General features: G+C 44.3%; 1 protein-coding gene across 1 annotated transcript in view; it reads left to right on the plus strand.

Moving 5' to 3' along the window:
• The window catches only part of LOC146349431 (contactin-5-like), a 233,967-nt gene that overhangs the window by 12,699 nt on the left and 197,037 nt on the right, over positions 1 to 24,231 (plus strand). The window contains exons 2-3 of the mRNA XM_084842648.1: positions 5,745 to 5,868; positions 7,712 to 7,887. Coding sequence (XP_084698774.1) covers positions 5,771 to 5,868; positions 7,712 to 7,887 — 274 coding nt within the window. The 5' untranslated portion in view covers positions 5,745 to 5,770. The remainder of the gene's footprint in view (positions 1 to 5,744; positions 5,869 to 7,711; positions 7,888 to 24,231) is intronic.

Here is a 24,231-nt window from a genome sequence, read left to right on the forward strand (position 1 = left end):
TTGTGTTCCTGCAGGCTGCTCAGTGGCCGGATGTCCAGCTGTGGGTGCCCCAGCCGGCAGCTCTGCAGAATCTCTGCGGAGCGGAGCCAGCCAGACAGAATTTCGGGGGGAGGGATGGAACGCCTCCCCCCCGCCGTGAATGTCACCCTTCGAAAAGGTAAGTGACTTTCGTACATCCCTACATTGTTATTGTAGTGAGAATAAGTAACTGACATATATAGAACTATACTGTTGTTCCACAATTACAGGATATAGAGAACTTAGGGATGGGCGAACATGCAATGTTCGAGCACACTGAGTTCTCCAAATATTTCTTTGAAACTCATTTTGCCTTATTTGCATTCCCAAACATGAGCATCTTTTCTTTTCTTTTTTTAATGGGAAAAATGTGAATTTTCAATCAGGGCAAATGCACGTTTTTAAAAGTGCACAATTTTTCCCAATTGGGGAAAAAAAAGCACATTGTTGAATATGTGCATTTTCCCCTATCGAAAGTATGCATTTTCCCCCATAGGCTAAAGTGTGAAAATGAGGATTTGGGGGGCATTGGCACATATTATTTTTTGTGAACTGCCCAGAGACCTTTGTCTCTTGGGTGGTATAAAAATGAAATAAATAAATACTCACAAATGCACATTTTCAAAAGTGCACATTTGCACAAATGCACACTTTTGAACATGAACACAGATTTGGGAAATTGCAAAAATGTCCTGAGAATTGTGTTCCTGATTGCATTGGTGTGCAGTGTTGCGAATGGGACATCCTCACATGATAATAAAATTCTTGTACATCCATGAGAGAACTTGGTTCTACACTGTCAATATCAAGATATATAGTTCTGAAAATAATGCTGAGGCTACAGTCCTATGCATGCTTCCTTGGAAGTTAGCCCTGCTGAATTTGATGGGATGTATATCTGAGTAGACTGGCCAATTAAAACCTCAGGCTTTGTGAATAGAATGCTGAACTATATGGACCTTTGGTCTGATCCAGCATGGCTCTTCTTATGTTCTTTCAAAAACAGTATGCTGTGTCTTTCACATGGACGGCTTTTTGGAAATGTTATGTATTCTGTTGGTAGTGCTGTTTTTATCTGTTGTAAACCACTCCGGATGTTTTGAAGATGGGCGGAGGAGAAACGTAATGAAAAATAAATATCTGCAGATGTCTTCCTATGAGTCTGTTGTAGATAGATTGCAGATATTCATATCTGTAATTTGCTAGCAACCTCTTCATGCTCCTATGAGGACCCAAATTGACAAGGATTGATCTGAATCATTATGTCTGCTGAGAAGCAGAAGGGCCCAATCATGCGCACACTTATGCACAAGGGTATTTTTGTGCATGTGAAAATCTTCCAAATTAGCAGATGAAAATCGCTGGCTTGTTTAAGAGCATTCGTGTCACGGGAATTAGGAACCAAAAGATACGAAGCAAATTATTCTATCGTTTATAGAGAGAAGTTATTATGCAAAGTGCTATAAAAACTTTATCTTGTTACTGGGAAGTTAAGATTGTGATTTTTTCTCCTCCTGGCAGGGCTGTGAGAAGCAGACATTCAAATGGTGAAGGGTTTTTTTGTTTGTTTTGCTTTGTTTTTTCAGCATGGAGATTGGGTAATGACAAAAAAAAGCAAACACAGGTCTAGCATCAGACATCAGACAGGACATCCTCCATGATTTCTCAAAGAGAATAGACAGCGGTTCTGAGAGTTCTTCTGCCAGTTCCTTTATTACTCTAGGGTGCAGTTCATCTGGCCCTGGATATTTGAACTCATTCAAAGAAATTACGTGTTCCTTGACCATATGCCTATCATTCTCAAGCTGCAATCCTGCCCCTTCAGCCTGTACTTTGCCTTTGCCAGGGGGGTCATCAACCCTCTTTTGGGAGAAGAGTGAGCCAAAGTAGGAATTGAGCACCTCTGCCTATCACGGCTGACTTTGGAAATCTAGCCGTGATAGGCTACGTTAATCGTTACGTAGCCTATCACGGGTGTGTTGGGTTTTTTTTTCATTCACTTTGTAATGTTGGCGGCGGCAGCCAGTCGGAAGACCGGCCCCTGCCCCCGCCCCCAACGAAACGCTGCCAAAACGCCACCGGGACCTGCCCCCGAGAGGGACATTCAAGGGAGGTAAGTCCCATCCCGGGGGGGAGCGGGGGGGTGGAGAATTTCACCAACAATTTCGGGGGGCTGAATGCGTTGGCATTTGGCCTCCCTGAGATTCATGGAGAAATTCACGGCCATCCCTAATTTTAACCCAGATGGTCTCAGTGGGGCTACCAAGCTCATCCTCTTTATCTCTGTCAGAGATATGTATTTTTAACATATAGTGCAACTCCACCTCCCTTTCTGTTCCTTCTGTTCTTTCTGAGCAAGTTATATCCTTCAGTTGCTGTATGAGCAATGAGAGTCATCCCAACAAGTTTCAGGTACACCTATCAAGTCATAATTTCCCTCCCGTATTAAGAGTTCAAGTTTGTTCTGTTTGTTTCCCATACTCTGGGCATTAGTATATAGACATTGAAGACCATGTGCTTTATATTCTGGCTTTCTTCCTACATGTTTGTGAAGACTATTATTGGGTGGTATTAGAGCTGTTGTTGTGTCCGTTGCCGTGCAAGAGCGTTTGTCCATTGTTACCCTCAACCTTATGTCTCCCTTCCCCAAAGGATTCAGTTTAAAGCCCCCCTGATGAAGTTCTTCATGCTGTAGCCAAACACATTCTTCCCAGCCCTTGTGAGGTGCAACCCATCCCTTGCCAACAGTCCATCTTGGGTTTCAATCCCACGCAGCAAGGAGTCTCCCATAACTGCTACTCTTCTCTTCTTTTTGTAGGCCTTGGTTTCATTGCTTCTGCTGTCAAGATTCCCTTGGCCCCCTCTTTCCTCAAGCACTCACAAACACACAAAAAGAGAGGCTTCAGTCTCATGCCTTTAATTCATTATTCACAGGTTCATTACAGATGCAAATCCTTGAAGACTCTCAGGCTACAGAGGAATGCCTCCAGGGGACTCAAATGGGATAAACTAAAATTGCCTGCAGTTTGAAAGGGTGGCTGTCTGACTAGGCTAACTTAGGGAGGGAGGTCCCACCCCTCGCCTGCTGCTTCCCTGCGCAGCCTCTCACGCATCGCTAACCGGTTCGAACGTCTAAGCTCCGCCCTCTTAGCCCTCTTAGAGGGAACGTTTCCCTCTTAGCTCTGCATCTCCACCTGACGTCTCTTAGGTCACAGGCCTCAAGCTCCTCCTGCTCCTGCTCGCTGTCTCTCACAGAGGGGGGTGAGGATGAGGTTTCATGCCCGGCCATCTGGGAGCTGGTAACCTGAAAAGAACGCCTACCCATATCTCACCTGGCCTGTGAAAAAACCTCCCCCAGTTCTGGCTAGGGATGTCGCATGTCGGAGAATTTCTCCACGAATCTCTGGGAGGCCGAATGTCAACGCATTCGGCCCCCCGAAATTGGTGGAGAAACAGTCCACCACCCTGCCCCCCCCCCGGAATGGGACTTACCTTTCCCGAATGTCCCTGGCACTGGCGGCTCCCGGGGGCGGTGCAGCGGCGGTGTGGCGGCGGCGGCCGATCTTCCGACCAGCTGCCACCACCTCCATTTCCAAGTGAAAAAAACAAACAAACAAGCAAATGTGATAGACTACGTAAAGATTTACGTAGCCTATCATGGCTAGATTTTCAAAAAACACCGTGATAGGCTACGTAAATCCTTACGTAGCCTATCACGGCTGACTTTGGGGGGGGGAAGCGCATACGCAAATGGTGGCGCCCATGGGCGCCGCCATTTGCGTTCCTTATTTGGGCACGTGTAGTCTACGTAAACATTTACATAGACTATGGTGAAAATAAGGGCAACGCAAATAGCGTTGCCCTTATTTTCACCGTAGTCTACGTAAATGTTTACGTAGACTACACGTGCCCAAATAAGGAACACAAATGGCGGCGCCCATGGGCGCCGCCATTTGCGGACGCGCTTCCCCCCCCAAAGTCAGCCATGATAGGCTACGTAAGGATTTGCGTAGCCTATCATGGCTGACTGCAGGGACACAAAAGGCAGCGGCTACAGCCACCGCCATTTTCGTCCCAGCCGGCCAGGAGGATTTGTGGCCGGAGGGACGGGGCACCTCCCCCCTGGCCAGAATTTTGGCAGGGAGGAACAGTGCACCTCCCCCACACCGCGAAGCAAGCTGCGGGACCAGGTAAGTGACTTTTGTCCATCCCTAGTTCTGGCTGCTCCTCTTCTGAATCTGAGCTGCTAACTATCTCCCTGAGCTCAGAATCAATCCTGACCATCTGCTTGACTGATCTTCAACCTCTTGCTCGCTCTCATGCAGGGTCCCCTGTAATTCTTCCCCTGCAGGCTGTTCCCCAGTCTCATCCTGAAGTACCTGAAAACAGTTCCATAGTTCCACTGCTTCCACTGGTGCAGAGTGGCTTCTACTTCTTCTGCTCCTGTCACCCTTTTCCTAACTATCACCCTTTTGTCTCATTTCAGCTTTTCCTGTCCCTGGGTCCTTACTCTGCCCCTGCGATTTGGCTGATGACCTTTCCATTTCCCCCCTTCTTTACTAAACAGGGAGGGCATGTTTAAATTAAAGTGGGTGGCAGTTATATCTGATTGAAAAGGATTTCACACTTCTCTGTTCTCTTGGATCCTTTACCTAAGGGTAGTATTTCCATATCCATGCTTGCAAAGCTACATAATAACCCCAGGTTAAGTGTCACAGACTAGGTAGGTCATGGGTGGGGGAAGTTGAGAAGAAAAATGTATGACAAGGATTTCCAAATATCTATAGCTCTATTCATGTCTTCATTCAAAGGGCTCAAACCATGTATTGGAATGGGCCTGTGTATGCTGACCCCACCCTTCTATTTTTGTGCATGTTGGCCTGGTCCCCCTCACTACAGAACTTGCCATGTTGAACCGGCAAACCCTGAATGGGAGTTCTACTTACATTTGCTTGAAGGCAAGTAGAACTCTCTTCATGACTTGGAACAGTGATAAGGGCTAATGTCTTTGGGAAACTTTTGGAGGATCCAGCCATTTTAATGGCGGGGGGGGGTTGAAAATACTGGGTAAATGGTTGCTTCACAAATGCATGTGATTACTCTGTATGTGTTTGTGTACCCTGAATTCTTGACTTCTGAGTTTGTGGACTGACTTCATTAAAAAGCAATGAGTGTGAAGTGAAGTGAGGTGAACAGGACTGTTTGTTAAATTGTTTCTGAATTTTGTAAGTGAAAGATTTTATATTATCTTTTATTATGTTGTGTTTGGGGGTTGTCATTTTTGTGAATTGCCCAGAAAGCTTTGGCTATTGGATGGTATAGAAATGAAAGAAATGAAATGAAATTTCACCCGTTATCCCCGGTGCAAAAAAATAAAAATAAAATAAAATCTGGAGCTAATGCTGCATTCCAGAAAAAGCTTCACCTGCTGATTTTTGCAGATTTTTGCAACTTTTCTAAAAGTACAAAAGCAGGCCAAGCTGGTTGTTTCTCTGGCCAGCTGGTGGTCATAGATATCAACATCTTCTAACTGTAGTGCTACATCTGGGATAGCCCATTCACACATGCAAGTACTCACCTGCTGTTCTAGTAATCAAATGAGGAGTAGGCATATATGGACCAGATCAGAGACAAGTCAGGTGTGCCCCTCAAAATCTTACTGCGCAAGACTTGCAGAAGGCTTTCATTGTGACCTCTGAAGGAAATTATCTTTTCTGTCCTCACAGAGAATGTCGATTATGGGCCAGTGTTTATGCAGGAGCCTGACAATGTGATTTTCCCCATGGATTCAGATGAGAAGAAAGTGTCCCTCAGTTGTCAAGCACGTGGAAATCCTGCTCCAACTTACAGGTAAGTAATATGCTTCTAGAGATGGACAAACCTTTCTATTTTGGCCCATGTTGGTTTCTCCTGTTTTCAATCCCAAATCCATTCCATCCAATTTCCACATATTTTTTTTAAAAGGTGAGTGAAATACCCAAAGCCTTTTTGTGTGCATTTCTGCTATATACCCATTTTTGTATACAATTTTCACCAAAAAATTGAAGAACTGTGTCATAAAATTCCGAGAAGTGGAAAAACCAATAGATAACTGAGTTCCAGTTTGCATGTTGCTTCAGGAAGTGCAAATTAGGTCAGTTCTTATTCAAACATGAATCAAACTGAATTCTCTCTCCTCCATACATGTTTTCTGGAATCATCCTCCATAGGTTTATCATTTATTCAACCCAGCCCTATTCTAAAGATCCAGGAAAGTGAAAAATATTTTTGAGATACATATGTGGGTTTATGTCCTTGCTAGACATTCTTGAATTTTGTGTGTTGTGGCAGCGGGGGGAAGGGGGGTGTTGTGGAAAGGCAGACATCGTGTTCTGCAGTTGCTGGCTAAGTTGATACAGCCCTTAAGCATGTGTTAGGGAATAAGGAATTCACCCTTTTCTCTGGAACACCTGAGGCATTATCAAATGAATACATTTTGGGAATAATGAACCCATGGATGGGCGTGGAGGGAGGGGACGTTATGCCTGCTGACCCAACTCCTTACTTCAGTACATTATTCTCAGTGGAGGCTGGTGTCTTTGATTTTGGCAGTGTTGTAAATCCATTCTGAGTTTCAGTCAGAACCAGCCAGAAATCTAAAAGAGCTATCCAAGGTGCTGAACCCATTTGGGGGATAGTTCTGACTGAAACCCAGAATGGATTCACAGCCCCACCAAAATCAGAGCCACCAGCCTCTGCTGATTGCTCTGGACTTCTGCATAGAGTTCTATGCATGTCCATGCACATAAGTTGTTGTTTTTTCCACATAACTTGAACACTGCATTTTTGTAGTGTATAGACTGTATGGACAGGGACAATGAAATGTAAGTGTATACCAGAAGCTCTGTGCCCAAGGGCTAGAAAACCTTTCATCAACATTGTGCCCTCCAGACTTTTTGGACTTCAACTCCCACCAGCTCCAGCCAGCTTCTCCAGTGATCATGGGTGATGGGAGTCGTAATCCAAAACATCTGGATGGCACCAGGTTGGGGAAGATTGAGGTAGCCAATACCATCCTCCCCCCCCTCCCCATATAAATTATCTCCAGGTGATCTGCACAGGTCATCTGGTAGACCAGAGTTAGAATGGAATTGTCCCTTAAAGGGTACACAAGAAGAACAGACAATATAATTGTGCACGGAACATAGGAATACTATACTGAGTCAAACCATTGGTCCATCTAGCCCAGTATTGTCAACACTGACTGGCAGCAGCTCTTATTCTACCTGGATCTACCAGGGATTGAACCTGGGGCCTTCTGCTTGCAAAGTATGTGCTCTACTACTGAGGCATGCCCCCTCCAATATTTTGCCTGTATATTTTCCCCCATAGAGAAAATAGCTTCAGGTGTGTGTGTGTGTGCACGCGTGAGAGAGAGACAGACAGACAGAGAGTTTTGAACTGGGGAAAATGGAGCATGGAGAAGTTCACCCTCCCTCTCCCAGCACCACTATCCCAGTCTAAATAATTATCCCACTCCCATGGGTGTTCTTTAACATTAAAAATAACACAGGAGATCCTGTCCCTGGATGTCCTGCATCATGTCAAATTATTTCTCAAAAACCAGTTATGGAATTATATCAGTTATATCAATGCTCTGTTTCACACTTCTGTGTTTTCTTGAAATGGACACTTTCTCTGATTTCCTCCCAAGGTGGCTCCGGAATGGAACGGAGATTGACATTGAAAGCGATTACCGCTTCAGCATAATAGAAGGGAGCATTATCATCAGTAATCCCAGTGAAACAAAAGATTCTGGGCAGTATCAGTGCTTTACCACCAACACATTTGGCAGCATTTTGAGCAGAGAAGCTACACTTCAGTTTGCATGTAAGTAACAATACATTATTGATCCTGTTACCAGACCCTTTTTTATCATCCGGATTTCGATAGCAAAGTTGTTCTACCATATTCTGAATAATGAGGAAGGGACTGATTGAATTGTGAAGGACTGATCTGTCTTGTTGTCAGCCATCTATTGCAGCTTTTCCCCAACCTGGTGTCCTCCAGATGTTTTGGATCTCAGGTCTGATCAGCCCCAACCTGCATGGCCAATGGTGAGGAATGCTGGGATCTGGCACCAGGTTGGGGAAGGCTTATCTATGGTTTCTGCTCAGTGACAGTGTTTTTTAGGATCTCAGTCTGGAGTATTTACAAGTTAGCTTTTCACAGCAGTAGCTGGAAACAGCCTCCATATGTTGGCTTCCCCATACCAGCAACAGAACAGGTCCTGTGGCTCATAATGTGATTCTTCTATGTGGTGTGGAGAATTATGCTTCCTAGTCTTGCCACTGGTAGAGAAAAGCTCTTCACATACAAAGGACTATATAATGAGTGTCAGGGGTGCTTCTGAGCATAGGCAGTGGCAGAGTAGCTCGGATTCCGAAGAGGAACCACAAAATGTGGGGGAGGAACTTTCCCAGACTCTTCCAGACAAGGAGAGACAGACTCCTCAGGTTTCAATAGTCCAGCTGGATGGAGATGGATGGGGGTTGGACTCGATGGCCTTGTAGGCCCCTTCCAACCCTACTATTCTATGAGAGGGCCTCTCTTCACACACTCCTGTGAGAGATAGCAAACAGGGAGAGGTGGGGCTTGAAGAGTCTGAATTCTTAGATTCCAGGCACAGACGCAGAGCCACGAGAGAGATGGCAGGGGTGGAGCTGAGGCGATCCGCCCCATTGGCCTGGCGGGAACAGCTATGTGTAGAGACCTCACGAGATAGAGGGAGATCCCCCCCCACCCCTTAAGTTAGGATAGCATGCCTGCCTTTTCTCAAACAGTGGGCAACTTTCAACCTTCATAGCTTCCCTTTGAACTCCCTGAAGGTATTTCCTTTGTAGACTGTGAGTTACTGACAATTTGCATCTGTATGACCCATTGAAGTAAAAGGATTAAAGAGCCGTGGATAGAAGCCTCTTGTCTGTGTTTTGATTTGGCTATTGAAGTTCAGCAGCGACAAAAGGGGAATCCTGACAATGAGTACCATTTTATGTTATGACAGTGGTAAGGTGAAGCCATCATGCAGAGGTCAGATCAAGCATCTGTCCTGCTGAAATAAATTCTTCGGGCTAGCAATTTATCAAAAGTGTAGATTCTCAAACATTCATATCAAATGCAACATGAATTTAAAGGAGGAGGGATGTCAAGCTTTCCCATGATATTCCCAGCTTTGAAATCTCTGTATAGTCACTCTACTGAATTGATACTATGTATCTAAATACAGAGTATGCTGTTTTGGAGATTTAAGACTGCAGTTCTGTACACAATTGCTTTGTGGAAGGGCCATAGCTAATTGGTAGAGCATATACTTTGCATGCTCCACCAATTTTTTTGCATGATCTCATGTCTAATATCTCCAGGCAGAGCTAGAAAAGGCTCCTGCCTGAAACCTGCCACCCGGTTTGTTTGTTTTTGAAAGGAGGGAGGGAGGGCTGGTTGGTGGCGGCACAGAATCATAGAATCATAGAATAGTAGGGTTGGAAGGGGCCTATAAGACCATCGAGTCCAACCCTCTGCTCAATGCAGGAATCCAAGTCAAAGCATCCCTGACGGATGGCTGCCCAGCTTCAGCTTGAATCCCTCCAGTGTGGGAGAGCCCACCACCTCCCTAGGGAAGTGGTTCCATTGTCATATTGCTCTAACAGTCAAGGAGTTTTTCCTCATGTTCAGCCAGAATCTGACTTCCTGTAACTTGAGCCCATTATTCCATGTCCTGTATTCTGGGATGATCGAACAGAGATCCTGGCCTTCCTCTCTTTGACAACCTTTCAGGTACTTGAAGAGCACTATCATATCTCCCCTCAGTCTTCTCTTCTTAAGGCTAAACATGCCCACTTCTTTCAATCTCTCCTCATAGGGCTTTTTTTCCAATCCCCTGATCATCTTCATTGCCCTCCTTTGAACCCTCTCCAGTTTGTCTGCATCCTTCTTAAAGTGTGGTGCCCAGAACTGGACACAGTATTCAAGATGAGGCCACTGGCTGATGGGGGGAGCCCCCAGGAAAGCAACTCCCCCCCTCCCCAAATGGTGGCTGTATTCCTATGTACAGTTCCATGCCATTCCACAGCTCTACATTGTGCATTTTACTTAAGTGATTTATGTTTAAAAAAAAATAAGATTACTGTATCCTCAACTGAGGAGACTGTGGGCAGTATCCAACGGTGACATTCCACAAACTCAAATAGCAGTAGCAGAGCTCCCCTGAATCTTTCCATTGTGCAAGCAGTTGCCCATTATTCTTGTGCCACCTGTTGTGCAAGCAGAAGCTCAACCATTTGCACAAGGGCGGGAGCAGTTGCATAACTGGTTGCACAAGCAGAATGCACAATGGCATGCACAATGCATTGCACAACAGGTTGCACAAGAGTTATGCAAAACTGCTGCTGCAACCACACTTGCACAAATGTAACTTCAGTTGGATTCTTCTCTTGCGCATAGTTCAGAACCTAGTTTCCACTAGTTCAACATCATTTGCACTAATGGAATGACACAGTTGGATCCGACCTTGTATTTCAGATGTACTGAATTAGTAGCAGCACATGAGAACAATTAGAACATTGTTACTTGATTCATTCATTCACTCATTCATTCACTCATTCATTCATCCATCCATTCATTTCATTCATATACTGCTGCCCAATAGCCGAAGCTTTCTGGGCAGTTCACAAAAATTAAAATCACGAAGTGCAGCATAAAACAATATCAAATATGAAAGTTTAAAACCACAGTATAATAGTCCAACCAGAATAAAACCTAGCAGCAATGCAGAGATTTAAAATACAGATTTAAAACACAAACACTAAAAGACTAGGAAGCTACTTAGTTAATTGTTGCGAACCACCCAGGGAACTCTGGCTATTGGGTGGTAAAGAAACATTTAAAAAAGCGGGAAAAAAGAATGCAAACCTAGGGTTGCATATGCATGTGGAAGTTGCATTTTTTCCAGTGGAACTGCTCATTAGTAAATACGTGCATGACTGTGGGCAGTCATGTGATATCACATGAAGAATCTACAAATTTTATTCTGCCAGCATATCTTCATGTATAGTTAACACGTAATTGTATACAAGGATGCATACATGAAATAGGATCTTCTAGGAGCCCAGATATAATACTTAAAGCTATAGGTTGCCACCAGATCATATGAGACCATCTGACAACTTCACAGTATCTATCTGTGTATACAAGGATGCATACATGAAATAGGATCTTCTAGGAGCCCAGATATAATACTTAAAGCTACAGGTTGCCACCAGATCATATGAGACCATCTGACAACTTCGCAGTATCTATCTGTTCTGATTTAACAAAAACACACCCACTTTTCTGCTGGGTGTTGGTACAAAACGTAACCCATTTTTAAGTCATGATTCCCCCAGTTTCAATCTTGGAAGCTACATTTCCAGAAGGCCCTATAGCACAGGCTGTGGCTGAATGTGAAGACTCTTATAATGCTCTGAATAGCGTTATAAGACAGATATATAAATATAGCAGATGTGCGGAGTTGCATGTTCTTCTGTTTGTGCATACAACATCATTAATAGCATGCAGATTCAGTATAATGACACTTGTACCTGTTCTTCCAAATTAGGGAGTAGAAATCCTGTGGGCTTAAGCATACACTCCTCTTACACCCCCCTGCACATGATGGAGGGGAGGGGCCATAGCAACTGAGCATTTGCTTTTCATTGATTCAGCAGGTCTGAGATTCATGATGCAGGCGACGTATAAAACAATGCATGGTGTGGAGAAAGTGGATAAGGAGAGATCTTTCTCCCTCTGTCATAATAATAGAACCCAGTGGGGTCATCACAAAAAGCTGATTGGTGGGAGATGCAGGACAGATAAAAGGAAGGGCTTCTTCACACAGCGCAATTTGCTATCACAAGGTGTAGTGTTGGCCACCAATTTGAATGGCTTTAAAAGGGAACTGGACATATTGCTGGAGAAGAAGTCTGTCAATGGCTACTAGTCCTGGCTACTAGCCATCAGGACTAGTAGCCTCCAGTATCAGAGGCCTCCAGTATCAGAGGCAGTCTGCATATGTATACAAGTTGTTGGGGAACATGGGTGGAAGGGTGCTATTGCACTAATGTCCTACTTGTGGATTTCCTGTGGGCAGCTGGTTGGCCATTGTGTGGACAGAATGCTGGACTAGATGGACCCTTGGTCTGTTCCAGCAGGGCTCTTCTTAAATTCTTATGAGATCTTCTAGCAGGGGCTGGACAGCCATCTGCTGGTGATGCTGTAATTCAGGATTTCCTGCATCCAGCAAAGCATTGGACCAGATGGCTTGTAAGACCATAGCCTAAAACATAGCATTGGAAAAATGAAAAGCTGAGTGAAATTGAGCTTGACAGATTCACCCATCCATAAGCATGAGGCCCTGGAGAGCCATGGCCAATCAGAGTAGACAATACTGGGCTAGATGGACAAATACTCTGCCCTGATAGAAGGCAAATTCCTATGTTGCTATGATGACACAATTCCCAATACTGCTCATCTGCTATTTGAGGGGGAAGAAGGACAGTGATTGGATATACTAGTGTATGGATGTATAAGTATATCCTACCCACCTATATTATGAATGTACAAGCCTTTTTTGCTGCCATGGGTATAGGATTTCTAATCAGCAATTTTGTGTGCTGCTACCATGATTATTTTAATAATGATAGCTCTTAAAGCAGTTTTCTCTCTGTGATTAAGCGCACACTAAAGTTTGATGAACAGCTAGTGGTTATAATGAAGCGTGTTTTCTTCTCAAAACTCCTTAAGAGAAAGTTGTGTTACCTCTGCCAGTGGAAACACGCAGTGGAGAGCATTAGCAGATGACAGAAGCAGGCAGGAGGTTGATATGGGAGCAAGATGCACAAAACTCAGACATGCTTAAGCAAAATTTGGTGGCACCTCTAGTCTCAGGGTAGGATCCAGACATAGTCTAAAGTAGACCTATTGAAATCAGTGACTTGATTTCAGTGGATCTACTCTTAAGTATGACTAGATTTGGATCCAACTCTCAGTATTTATCTCACCGCTACATAAAATGTTTTGAGTAGGGATGTGCAAAACCACCCCTGTCCGGGTTCTCTGGGCACCCACCCAGCCCCTGCCCCTGCTCACAGGTCCCTGGACTGCGCTGGAGCCCCTCCCATGCTTGGTGAGCAGCCCGCACTCACCCCGGCAGCCTCATTGAGTTCCACAGTCACCATTAAAAAAAGAATAAAATGGCAATATTAAAATGTGCATTTTTGCATATGCACGAAAATGCACGTTTTGTGAAAATATGAATATTTGCATATGTGTGTATAGGTGCATATGCAAAAATGCACATTTTCATGCATATGCAAATATGTGCATTCGCAAGACTGCATTTTCACGCACATGCAAATATGCACATTTTTGCAATTGCCAGTCTATTTTTCAAAAAATGGCAAGGAGATTGACAAGGCTGCCAGGGGAGCGTGGGCCACTCACCAAGCATGGGTAGAGGGTGAGTGGGTGCAGGGGTTTGGCGAGAGGGGCTCGGGGGTGTGGGTGGGGGGTTTCCACCAGATTCCTGGACAGAATCAGGCACCTACACCAGGTGTAGTCTGATCCCTAGTTTTGAGACACCAAAAACAAATAAAAGATTAAATTATCCATATATAGTTTTGCCTCCTCAGTGGCAAGTGTTTGTCTTTTGTCAAGACTTACTCAACACTTATTTTGACTGGGTGATAAGGCACAATTCATGTAAGCCAAAAGTCCATGTAAATGTCGATACTTTTCAAACGGGAATGCTGTGCAACTACAGCTGCAATCCTATATCCACTTACCTGGGAGTAAGCCCCATTGAACTCAATTGGACTTACTTCTGAGTAGCTATGCATAGCATTACACCATAAGGCAGCTGCACATGTGATGCTCAACAAACGTATGCAATGCAATAACAATGTACATGATTTATTCAGAAAATGGTACTGATGAGAAAACTAAATCCACTTTTGCATGTAAGTGTCCATAATGATGGGGAAGGTGGAAATATTTGTGAAAATAACAGAATGTTCTTGCACATTCCTAATCCTATGGGATAGAGTAGTGTAGCTTCATTTGCAAAGAGGCTGTATCCCTTTATATAGTTATGCATACTTAAGATCCATCGAAAGCAATCATGTCTAAGCATGGACTGGATTGTAACCACTCTCGGTTTTGTTTGTTAATTTACTCATTCTGCTGACATCTCTCCTCACACATATAATTGATGCACTCTTTAATGCAATAAAGTGTTTTTTTTTATTTGTTCATAGATTATTTTTCTGTTTGGGGTCTTGACATGACTGTATTATTTACATTCTCTCCTCCAAATCTATCTCGTAAATTTTCAATTCAACTTCCTTCTTCCAATTTTACTCGACTGATTGTTACTGCCTCTTCTTTTTATCTTCTTTGGCATTTCTTGCTCCCTATATCTATTTTCCCATTTAGGATACAGAAAGACAAGTACCGATTAGCTATAACTCATATCTCCCTTTGCCAATGGTTGCAGCATAATAACTGTCCACTGACAGACAGGATAAGAAGTCCACAGTGACACAGACAAATAAATCAATAGGGTATTCGGAGACAGCCTGTGTGCTGCACATTCTATCATGGAACACTCCTGACAGCTTGCTGGAGAACTTTTGGCCACCTGCAAACTGTCTTTAATGAGCTCTGTTGTCTTTGGTGGCTCACAATGACCGCTAAAAGCATTGGATCCAATCCAGCTCTATTTGCATCATGTGCTGTGACCATTAGTCCCAGATACTGTGTACTATTCTGGCGACCACACCTTAAAAAGGGTATTGTAGAGCTGGAAGAAGTGCAGAAAAGGGCAATTAAAATGATCAAGGGGCTGGAGCATCTCCCCTATGAGAGAAAGTTACAACAGCTGCGATTGTTTAGCTTGGAAAAAAAGGAGCGTAAGGGGAGACATGATGGAGATGTACGAAATTGTGCATGCTGCAGAGAATGTGGATAGGGAGGGTTTTTTCTCCCTCTCTCATAATACTGGAACCCGGGGTCATTCCATGAAGCTGATTGGTGGGAGATTCAGGACAGATAAAAGGAAGGACTTGTACACACAGTGCAGAGTTAAACTATGGAATTCGCTACTGCAACATGTACCGATGGCCACCAGTTTGGATGGCTTTAAAAGGCGGTTGGACAAATTCCTGGAGGAGAAGTCCACCAATGACTACTAGGCTTGAGGGCTATGTGCTACCTCCACTACCAGAGGCAGTATGCCTATGTACACCAGTTGCTGGGGAATGTGGGCTGTTGCACTCGTGTCCTGCTTCTGGGTTCCTGGTTGACAGATGGTTGGCCACTGTGCGAGCAGAATACTGGACTAGATGGACCCTTGGTCTGATCCAGCCTGGTTCTTCTTATGCTCTTTATGTATGTATGTATGTATGTATGTATGTATTAAATTTCTTAATCGCCCATCTGGCCGGTCACCCAGCCACTCTGGGCGATGTCAACAGTACAATTTAAAACAGTAAAATTACACATTAAAACATCATCTAAAAATACCCTAACCCACCCCAAATGCCTCCCTGAACAACCAAGTTTTTAATAAGTGGTGGAAGCTCATTAAAGAGGGGGCATGGCAGAGTTCCCTAGGGAGGGAGTTCCACAGAGTGGGGACTACCACAGAGAAGGCCCTCTCCTTCGTCCTCACCAGCCTAGCTGTCCTGGCTGATGGGACAGAGAGAAGGCCATCCGAGGCTGATCTTGTTGAGCGGCCTGTCTGGTGTTGCTGGAGGTGCTCCTTGAGATAGGCTGGGCCAGAACCATATAGGGTTTTGAAGGTCAAAACCAACACCTTGAATTTGGCCCAGAAAATAACTGGTAACCAATGCAACTCCTTCAGCACGGGAGTCATGTGATCATCACTCCGGCAGCTGCCTTTAATCAGGCAAGCTTCCATGTTCTGCACCAGCTGCAGCTTCTGAACTGTCTTCAAGGATAACCTCACATAGAGTGCATTACAGTAGTCTAGATGAGAGGAGACCAGGGCATTTACTACCCATGGGAGCAGATGGTCGGGAAGGCAGGGGTGCAGCCGCCGTATCAGATGGAGTTGGTACAGTGCTGTCCAGCTCACAGGTGACACCTAAGCCTCCATGGACAGCTGAGAGTCTAAAATGACCCTCAGGCTGCAGACCTAGTCTTTCAAGGGTAGCCGTACCCCATTCAACACCAGGTTGACATCCCCCAACCTCATGTTCTTATTGGGGTAGCCCTTTTCATCAATACATGCATCCATCAGTTCCACTGGGGCCAGGATAAACCCGATCATCATGTGGACATATCTCTACAACTGGATGTGTACCTGCTACATGCATGCAGGTTTCCCATGCTGGACTAGGGCAAATGAATCTTGGATACCCACTAAGAGTCACTGCAATATCTTAAAGAAACCTAGGTACATTTTTCCTCACACTCTTTTCATGCATCCACTTCAGACCTGAGCTAGGGATGGGGGAGAAATCCTCCACAGACCCCAGTGAGGCCAGAGTAAAAAGAATCCACCATCCCCCACCCCCCAGAGTCTGTGGAGGATCGGAAGACTTACCTCCGCCTCCCAGAGGAATCCTCGCCGGCCGGATCCTCCCTGCCGGCCGGCTCCAGAGCGCCAGCAATACGGCCGCCATTACTGTATCGCTGGCTGGGTGGATTGACTGCGGACGCAAATGGCATCCACTATGCCATAGGTCTTAGTTTCAGCTAAATGCAGCCATTGGTTGCTGGAGGAAACAGCATGATGATGATGATGATGATGATGATGATGAAGATGATGATTTACATTTCTATACCACCCAGTAGCCAAAGCTCTCTGGGTGGTTTCCAAAGATTAAAAACATTAAAAATGCAGTATGCAGAGATTAAAAATCATTTACATTAAAAAAAAAACCACAGGAACAGACATACACAAGAGAACATATATCTAAAATGACTTCAAACAAGCAATCACAAGCAAACAGCTACAACCATAAGACAATCCAGGACTGATTAAACTTATGATATGCTGCCAAATGCCTGGGAGAAGAGCAAGGTCTTAACCTGGTGCTGATAAGATAGCAACGTTGGTGCCAGGTGGACCTGATCATTCCATATGGGCAATCATTCCATAATTCCGGGGCCACCACCGAGAAGGCCCTCTCCCTTGTTGCTGTCTTCTGAGCTGCCCTAGACTAAATGGTGATGGACTAAAGGGTTTATCATCTTATGCTGATGATGCAAAGAATTATACACACATTTTAAAACTTAAAATGCCACTCCTGAGGCTTAGTTATTGGCATTAAGAGCCTTAAACTAAAATATGGTGGTATTTTTGGTGTTTTAGCCTCGCCCTTTTGCCTTTGGCCCCTCCCACCGCTAGAATGCACACGCGCGCACGCATGCCCCAGAGCATCTCCAAAACTGAATTCAGCCCTCAGGCTGAAAGAGGTTCCCCACCCCTGTTTTTAAAAAATATTGAAAATGTTAAGATGAATACAGGTACCTAGTTCAGGAAAAAGGGTGAGCGAATACTCAAATCTGAGCTGTCCACCTTTGCTTTGTCTCTGTTGTCCTTGGGAAGGCTGGCCTGAAAGGTCTCACTTGGAGACACTTAATCAGAACTGGCCATTTTTAGAGGTGAGATTATGGTATGCATACCTGAGCTAATGTTTTTTCGCTAACTGTATGGCAGAATATTTACTAAAGTGCCACAGAAGACTGTAAACAATTAAAGCTTAATTTCTTTGACAGCATAAATTAACAGAGCACCTCTTGCAATTTATTTATTCCATGACTTTTTCATTTAGCTAATTTATAAATAAAAACACTTTTTAACAGGGATCTCTGCTTTTAGAACAAATTGGTGAAATTATTTGTTAGGATATAATTATGTGAGATGCCTGGATGTGAATGTAGGAATAGAATGCAACTGTGAAGTACAATTAAGATGTCTCCACCCAGTCAATGCTCCTGCTTGAGGATAGAAAGCCCTTTCTTTCTTTCTTTCTTTCTTTCTTTTCTTTCTTTTTTTCTTTGACTGAATATATAATATTCATACGTATGTATATTTTATATTCTATAAAACTGAAATTGAAATTAAACTCTGTAGTCCTGTTTGGGGTCAGTGCCATACAGATAATTAAATTTACTTGCATTAATTATTTATTCTAATACTTTATGTTATGTGATGTCTGGCAGGACCATCATATCTTAGTATTTCAGGTTGTTATCTGGTTTCCACCAGATTAGTGAGCTGGAAGAGATGTAGCAAGGCAGGCATGTAGAGTCTACAAACCACAGTATTTGAGAATTGGAATTCTTGTGTGTTGCAAATCCTTATTAACCTCAAGGGATGGTGCCAAGTGCCATGCTGTGGGTCAAATTCCAAGTGGGAGGAGATTGGAACACAAGTAGGTGGGAGACAGGAACTCAAGAAAGTAATGAAAGCAAGAGGTCAAAGACTACAATTCAATAGAATAAACCTGTTGATCAGGCCACCTCTTACTGATCAATTGCAAGGTTACTGCTAGCCAGTCTCGAAGGAATGCCAAACTTTGGATTACTTATTCTGAAACTCTGAGGTCATAAATGTCCTAGACAGGTTACTCAGCCTGACCAGGAGCTGGTTTCTGATTTGTTGTTGTTGTTTATTCGGTCAGTCACTTCCAACTCTTCGTGACTTCATGGACCAGCCCACGCCAGAGCTTCCTGTCAGCCGTCTCCACCCCCAGCTCCCCCAAGGTTGAGTCCAGTTTCTGATACAAGCCACTTATCCCTAAAACTTGGTTAGAGGGACCACCAACATGATGAGAAGCTGGCAGGTTGGATGGGGACCCCAATGGGCCATATCTCACCCATGGGCAGGAGGTTCCCCATCCCTGATGTAAGGTAACTCCTTATTAGGGATGCTTGAGACATTTGGTCAATGTGAATTCCAGTTCAAACTGATTTGATCTGCACTTCCTGGACTAATGTGCGGATTGGAACTTAATCATCTATCAGGTTTCACACTTTCCAAATATTCTGATGCAGTTCTTAGCTCAATTTTTAAAACCCCCAAATGCATTTAAAACATAGTTTCAGTAGGGATGGGTGAATCTGTCAGTTTAACTTTCTTCTGCATTTGATTTGTGTGTGTTTTTGTTTTGTTTTTAATCCCAAGTTCTTTCTCTCCCAAATATGAAGAACTTTGCAATTTTGGGGGTGAATTCTTATAAAAAATGAACTGAACTGAAATGAAATTCTTAGCCATCTGTACCAGCCAGTTTCAATGGGTAGAGCTATTACCAGCCTGGAAAGGACCATGATCTACCTGCCTTCCATATAGCTCTTAAAAATGAGGAGCCTGTCAGAAAGAAGGGGTGTCAACCCTAATTCAGTTCTAACGGGGTTGAAATGATTCAAACCATGATTCATACACAAACTTTTAAGAGCAAAGGACTCAAAGTCCTGAGTCTGGATGTACAAATCTGTCAACTTTGGTTTCTCCCACATTTGATTTTTTTTTTAATAAATCTTAAGTTCTTTTTGTCCTGAACATGGAGGACTTCTAGCATTTTAGTAAATTCTTATCAAATCCTATCATAATGATTTCAAATTCTTATGGAATAAAATTCTCACCCATTCCTACATCGGAGAGAAAATATGGATAAAAGAAATATTTAAACATGAATTTAAATGCAGGTTTGGGTGTGGATTTCCCTTTTTAAAAAAAATCACAGGTTAATGTAGAAACGGAATGGAAGGGACTTATGTGTGAATTGGGGATGTATAGATTATGTAAGATGTGTTCCGTGTGTTTCTCAGGTCAGGCAACTTTCATTCCATTGTCAGCCCATCAACCAAATTGGATTTTTTTTTTTTAGTTTCTGAATTTGTGCAAATTGCATATGAAAAATACACAAATCCCCACAAAATGTGCAAATCCCCACAAAATGTGCATTTTCATGCTTTTGCCTATGGAGGAAATGCACATTTTTGGCCGGGCTTTTTAATTTTTGCATATTTTCCTATGATTAAATGTGCACAAAATTCCTAAAGGTTAGAAAAAATGGTCCGCAAGTCTGCAGAATCCACTTGACAGGGGAAAAGCTGTCCACTGCAAAATCCGCAGGTCAAATTCATAAAAATCCAAACCCATTTGGTTCCACTGTGAATTTCTCCTACATCCCTAGAGCGAATGCATGCGGAAGTGACATGGACTAGAGAAAGACTGATTCATCCTTCCCTACTCCTTATGTCCTAGTAAATATGAGCAGGCTATATTTCCCTGGGCTGAGCTGAAGGGGCAGGGGGAATGTAATCATAACCTCAGGCAGTAGTCAATATCTTGTTTTCTAAACAGTTTGCCTTTAAGAAAACTGAGCTAGCAAGTATGAATTAGGGTTGTCAGAGAATTCCGCCATGGACTCAAATGAGGCCGGATTCCAGAGAATCTGATCTCTGGATTCCACAGCAGAATGGCACCACCTACCTCCAGCTCTGGATAGGGGTGGACGAAAGTCACTTACCTGTCCTCGAAGGACGTTCGCGGTGGGGGGGAGGCGCTTCGCTGGTCCCCCCGCAAAGTTCAGGCCGGGGGGGAGGCTTCCCGCCTTGGCCCGGCCGAATTTCAGGCCGGGGGGGAGGCTTCCCGCCTCACCCCAGCCGAAATTCAGGCCGGGGAGGAGGCTTCCCGCCTCACCCGGCCGCGAACGCGAAAGTTTAAAAAAAAAAATGCCCCCTGATAGGCTACGTGACAATTCACGTAGCCTATCACGGCTAGATCTGCAAAGTCAGCCGTGATAGGCTACGTCAATCGTCACGTAGCCTATCACGGGTGACTTTAAAAAAAAAAAGCGCGTACGCAAATGGCGGCCCCCATAGGGAGCCACCATTCGCGTTCCTTATTTAGTCACTGTAGTCTACGTAAATGTTTACGTAGACTACGGCGAAAATAAGGGCAACGCAAATAGCGTTGCCCTTATTTTCGCCGTAGTCTACGTAAATCTTTACATAGACTACAGCGACCAAATAAGGAACGGGAATGGCGGCTCCCTATGGGGGCCACCATTATCCGTACACACTTTTTTTTTTTTTTTAAGTCACCCGTGATAGGCTACGTGATGATTGACGTAGCCTATCACGGCTGACTTTGCAGATCTAGCCGTGATAGGCTACGTGAATCGTCACGTAGCCTATCAGGGGGCGTTTGTTTTTTTTTCTTTCATTGCAATGGCGGCGGCGGCAGCCGGTCGAAAGACTGGCTGCCGCTCCCACCCCGCTCGAACACCCGCCGAACCGCCGGCCGGACCTGCCGCTGGGAGGGACATTCGGGGAAGGTAAGTCCCATCCCGGGGGGGGTGCGGGGGGCGGGGGGGTGCGGAGGATTTCTCCCCGAAACTTGTTCGGGGGGCCGAACACGTTGGCGCTCGGCCCCCCGAAGTTTCGGGGAGAAATTCTCCACCAACCCTAGCTCTGGAGGATTTCATCCGGAGCAGCTCTCCAGGTCCCTATACAAAGCAATACGCTAATGGCAGCTGCCATTAGCCTATCGCTGGGACAAATACAGAAGCAAATGGCATATTGTATACCACTTGCAGCTATAAAGCAATGATTTTGACCTAAATAAAGCCGTAAACAGCTGCAATTAGGTCAAAGTCAGGGCCTTACAGCTGCAAGTGACATCCAATACATTATTTATGTCTGTATTTGTCCCTGAGATAGGCTACTGTATCATGGGAAAAAATACAGACATAAATAGCATATTGGACACCACTTGCAGCTGTAAAACCCTGACTTTGAGCTAATTGCAACAATTTAAGGCTCTATTTGGGTAAAAAAAAAACAGCACTTTACAGCCACAAGTGGCATCCAATATGCCATTTGCAGCTGTATTTCTCCCAGCAATATGGTAATGGCAGCAGCCAATACCGTATTGCCTGCATTAGGGAGCTGGAGTCCCACTCTGCGAACCCTCCAGACGCTCTGCGAACCACCACCACCCCCAGACCGGGATAGGGGGGGGTTCGTACAACCCTAGTATAAATATCTAAAAGGACTGTGGAAGTTATGCTGAAGCATCATTATAAGCCTAGCTGTTGGGGAGGTGATCCCTAAGGGATACTCAAAGACTTATCTCTCCCTTTCACAAAGACTTATCCCTTTCTTTCACTCAGCATTTTGTTCTTTAGGCAAGCAGTCACCAAGGACCTCATTTTCAGGCACCCTAAATATCCATAACTCATATTGTTGTTTTTGTTCAGTCGTTAAGTCGTGTCCGACTCTTCATGACCCCATGGACCATAGCAGGCCAGGCCTTCCTGTCCTCCGCTCTCTCCCGGAGTGTGCTCAAGTCCATATTCATTACATTGGTGATGCTATCTAGCCATCTCATCCTCTGCCGTCCCCTTTTCCTTTCGCCTTCAATCTTTCCCAGCATCAGGGTCTTTTCCAGTGACTTTTCTCTTCGCATTAGGTAGCCAAAATATTTGAGCTTCAGCTTCAGGATCTGTCCTTCCAATGAGCAGTCAGGGTTGATTTCCTTTAGGATGGACTGATTTGACCTCCTTGCAGTCCAGGGGACTCGTAAGAGTCTTCTCCAGCACCACAGTTCGAAAGCATCAATTCTTCGGTGCTCAGCCTTCCTTATAGTCCAGCTCTCACAGCCATACGTTACTACTGGGAAAACCATAGCTTTGATTACATGGACCTTTGTCGGCAAGGTGATGTCTCTGCTTCTTACTATGCTGTCTAGGTTTGCCATAGCTTTCCTCCCAAGGAGCAAGCGTCTTTTAATTTCATGGCTACAGTCACCTTCTGCAGTGATCTTGGAGCCCAAGAAAATAAAATCTGTCACTGCTTCCATTTCTTCCCCTTCTATATGCCAAGAAGTGATGGGGCCAGATGCCATGATCTTCGTTTTTTTAATGTTGAGTTTCAAACCAGCTTTTGCACTCTCCACTTTCACCCTCAACAAGAGGCTCTTTAGATCTTCTTCGCTTTCTGCCATTAGGTGGTATTGTCTGTGTAAACTCATATTGTATAGAAACGTAATGAATATAAAAATCAAATTGAATCTGAGAGTTGGACAAACAGGATTTATTAAAACTGAGTCTCGCATAGCTGTGATTTTCTGCACCTCAAACCCAGCAACAGATATTTTCCCCTACTGTGGTAGGACTAGAAAAGCTCTGAAACATATTGCCAAAAACAAACAGAACATACACACACACACACACACACACACACATATATATATATATACTGTGTGTGTGTGTGTGTGTGTGTGTATGTATGTATGTATGTGTATATATATATATATATATATATATATATATATATATATATATATACACACACACATATATACATACACACAATGAGCCATCATTGTATATACACACCAATGTATATACAATGAGCCATTGTTGTGAGTCTTTGCTCTCTCCAGTCTTCTGGCTGCCACTAAAACTGGCACAAACAAGCTAGCACTTTCCAAGTGCTACAGCTGATAAGGTGGAGATATAGATATAGATATAGATATAGAGAGATAGAGAGATAGAGAGATAGAGAGATAGAGAGATAGAGAGATAGATCTCCACCCTATCAGCTGGCCTGTAGCACTTGGAAAGTGCTAGCTTGTTTATGCCAGTTTTAGTGGCAGCCAGAAGACTGGAGAGAGCAAAGACTCACAAAGATGGCTCATTGTATACTGAGCATGCTATAGGTCATGCTGCAGCTCTGCCTTCTCCCTCAGTTCTTTGATCTATATATGTATGGATGGGTGCCCATCCATCTTCTTCGGGTGCCCACTGAGCCCCTGCCACTGCTCGTGCACCCCCAGACCTGCACCCAAGGCCCCGCTCACCAAGCCACCCGAGGCCCATCCAACAACCTCTGCAATCCCCGTTTTGTGAAAAAATGGTGATCACAAAAATGTGCATATTTGATCTTGCATAAGATGGGGCTGTGAATGGCCAATATACACAAGATTACAAGTGCTTGGCGAGCATGGGGCGAGCTTGAGCGTGGTAGGGGGCTCAGCACGCACAGCTCAAAGCAGCAGGCCGGGGAATGTCTGCCAGACTCCCAGACCAGATCAGGTGTCCACACCATCCCTATATCCTTCTTTCTTTCTCAAATTATACGAGATTTTTAATGCATTTG

The sequence above is a fragment of the Heloderma suspectum genome, chromosome 3 (assembly GCF_057233095.1).
Source record: "Heloderma suspectum isolate Gila_16-S chromosome 3, 16-S_ref, whole genome shotgun sequence".
NCBI lineage: Eukaryota > Metazoa > Chordata > Lepidosauria > Squamata > Helodermatidae > Heloderma > Heloderma suspectum.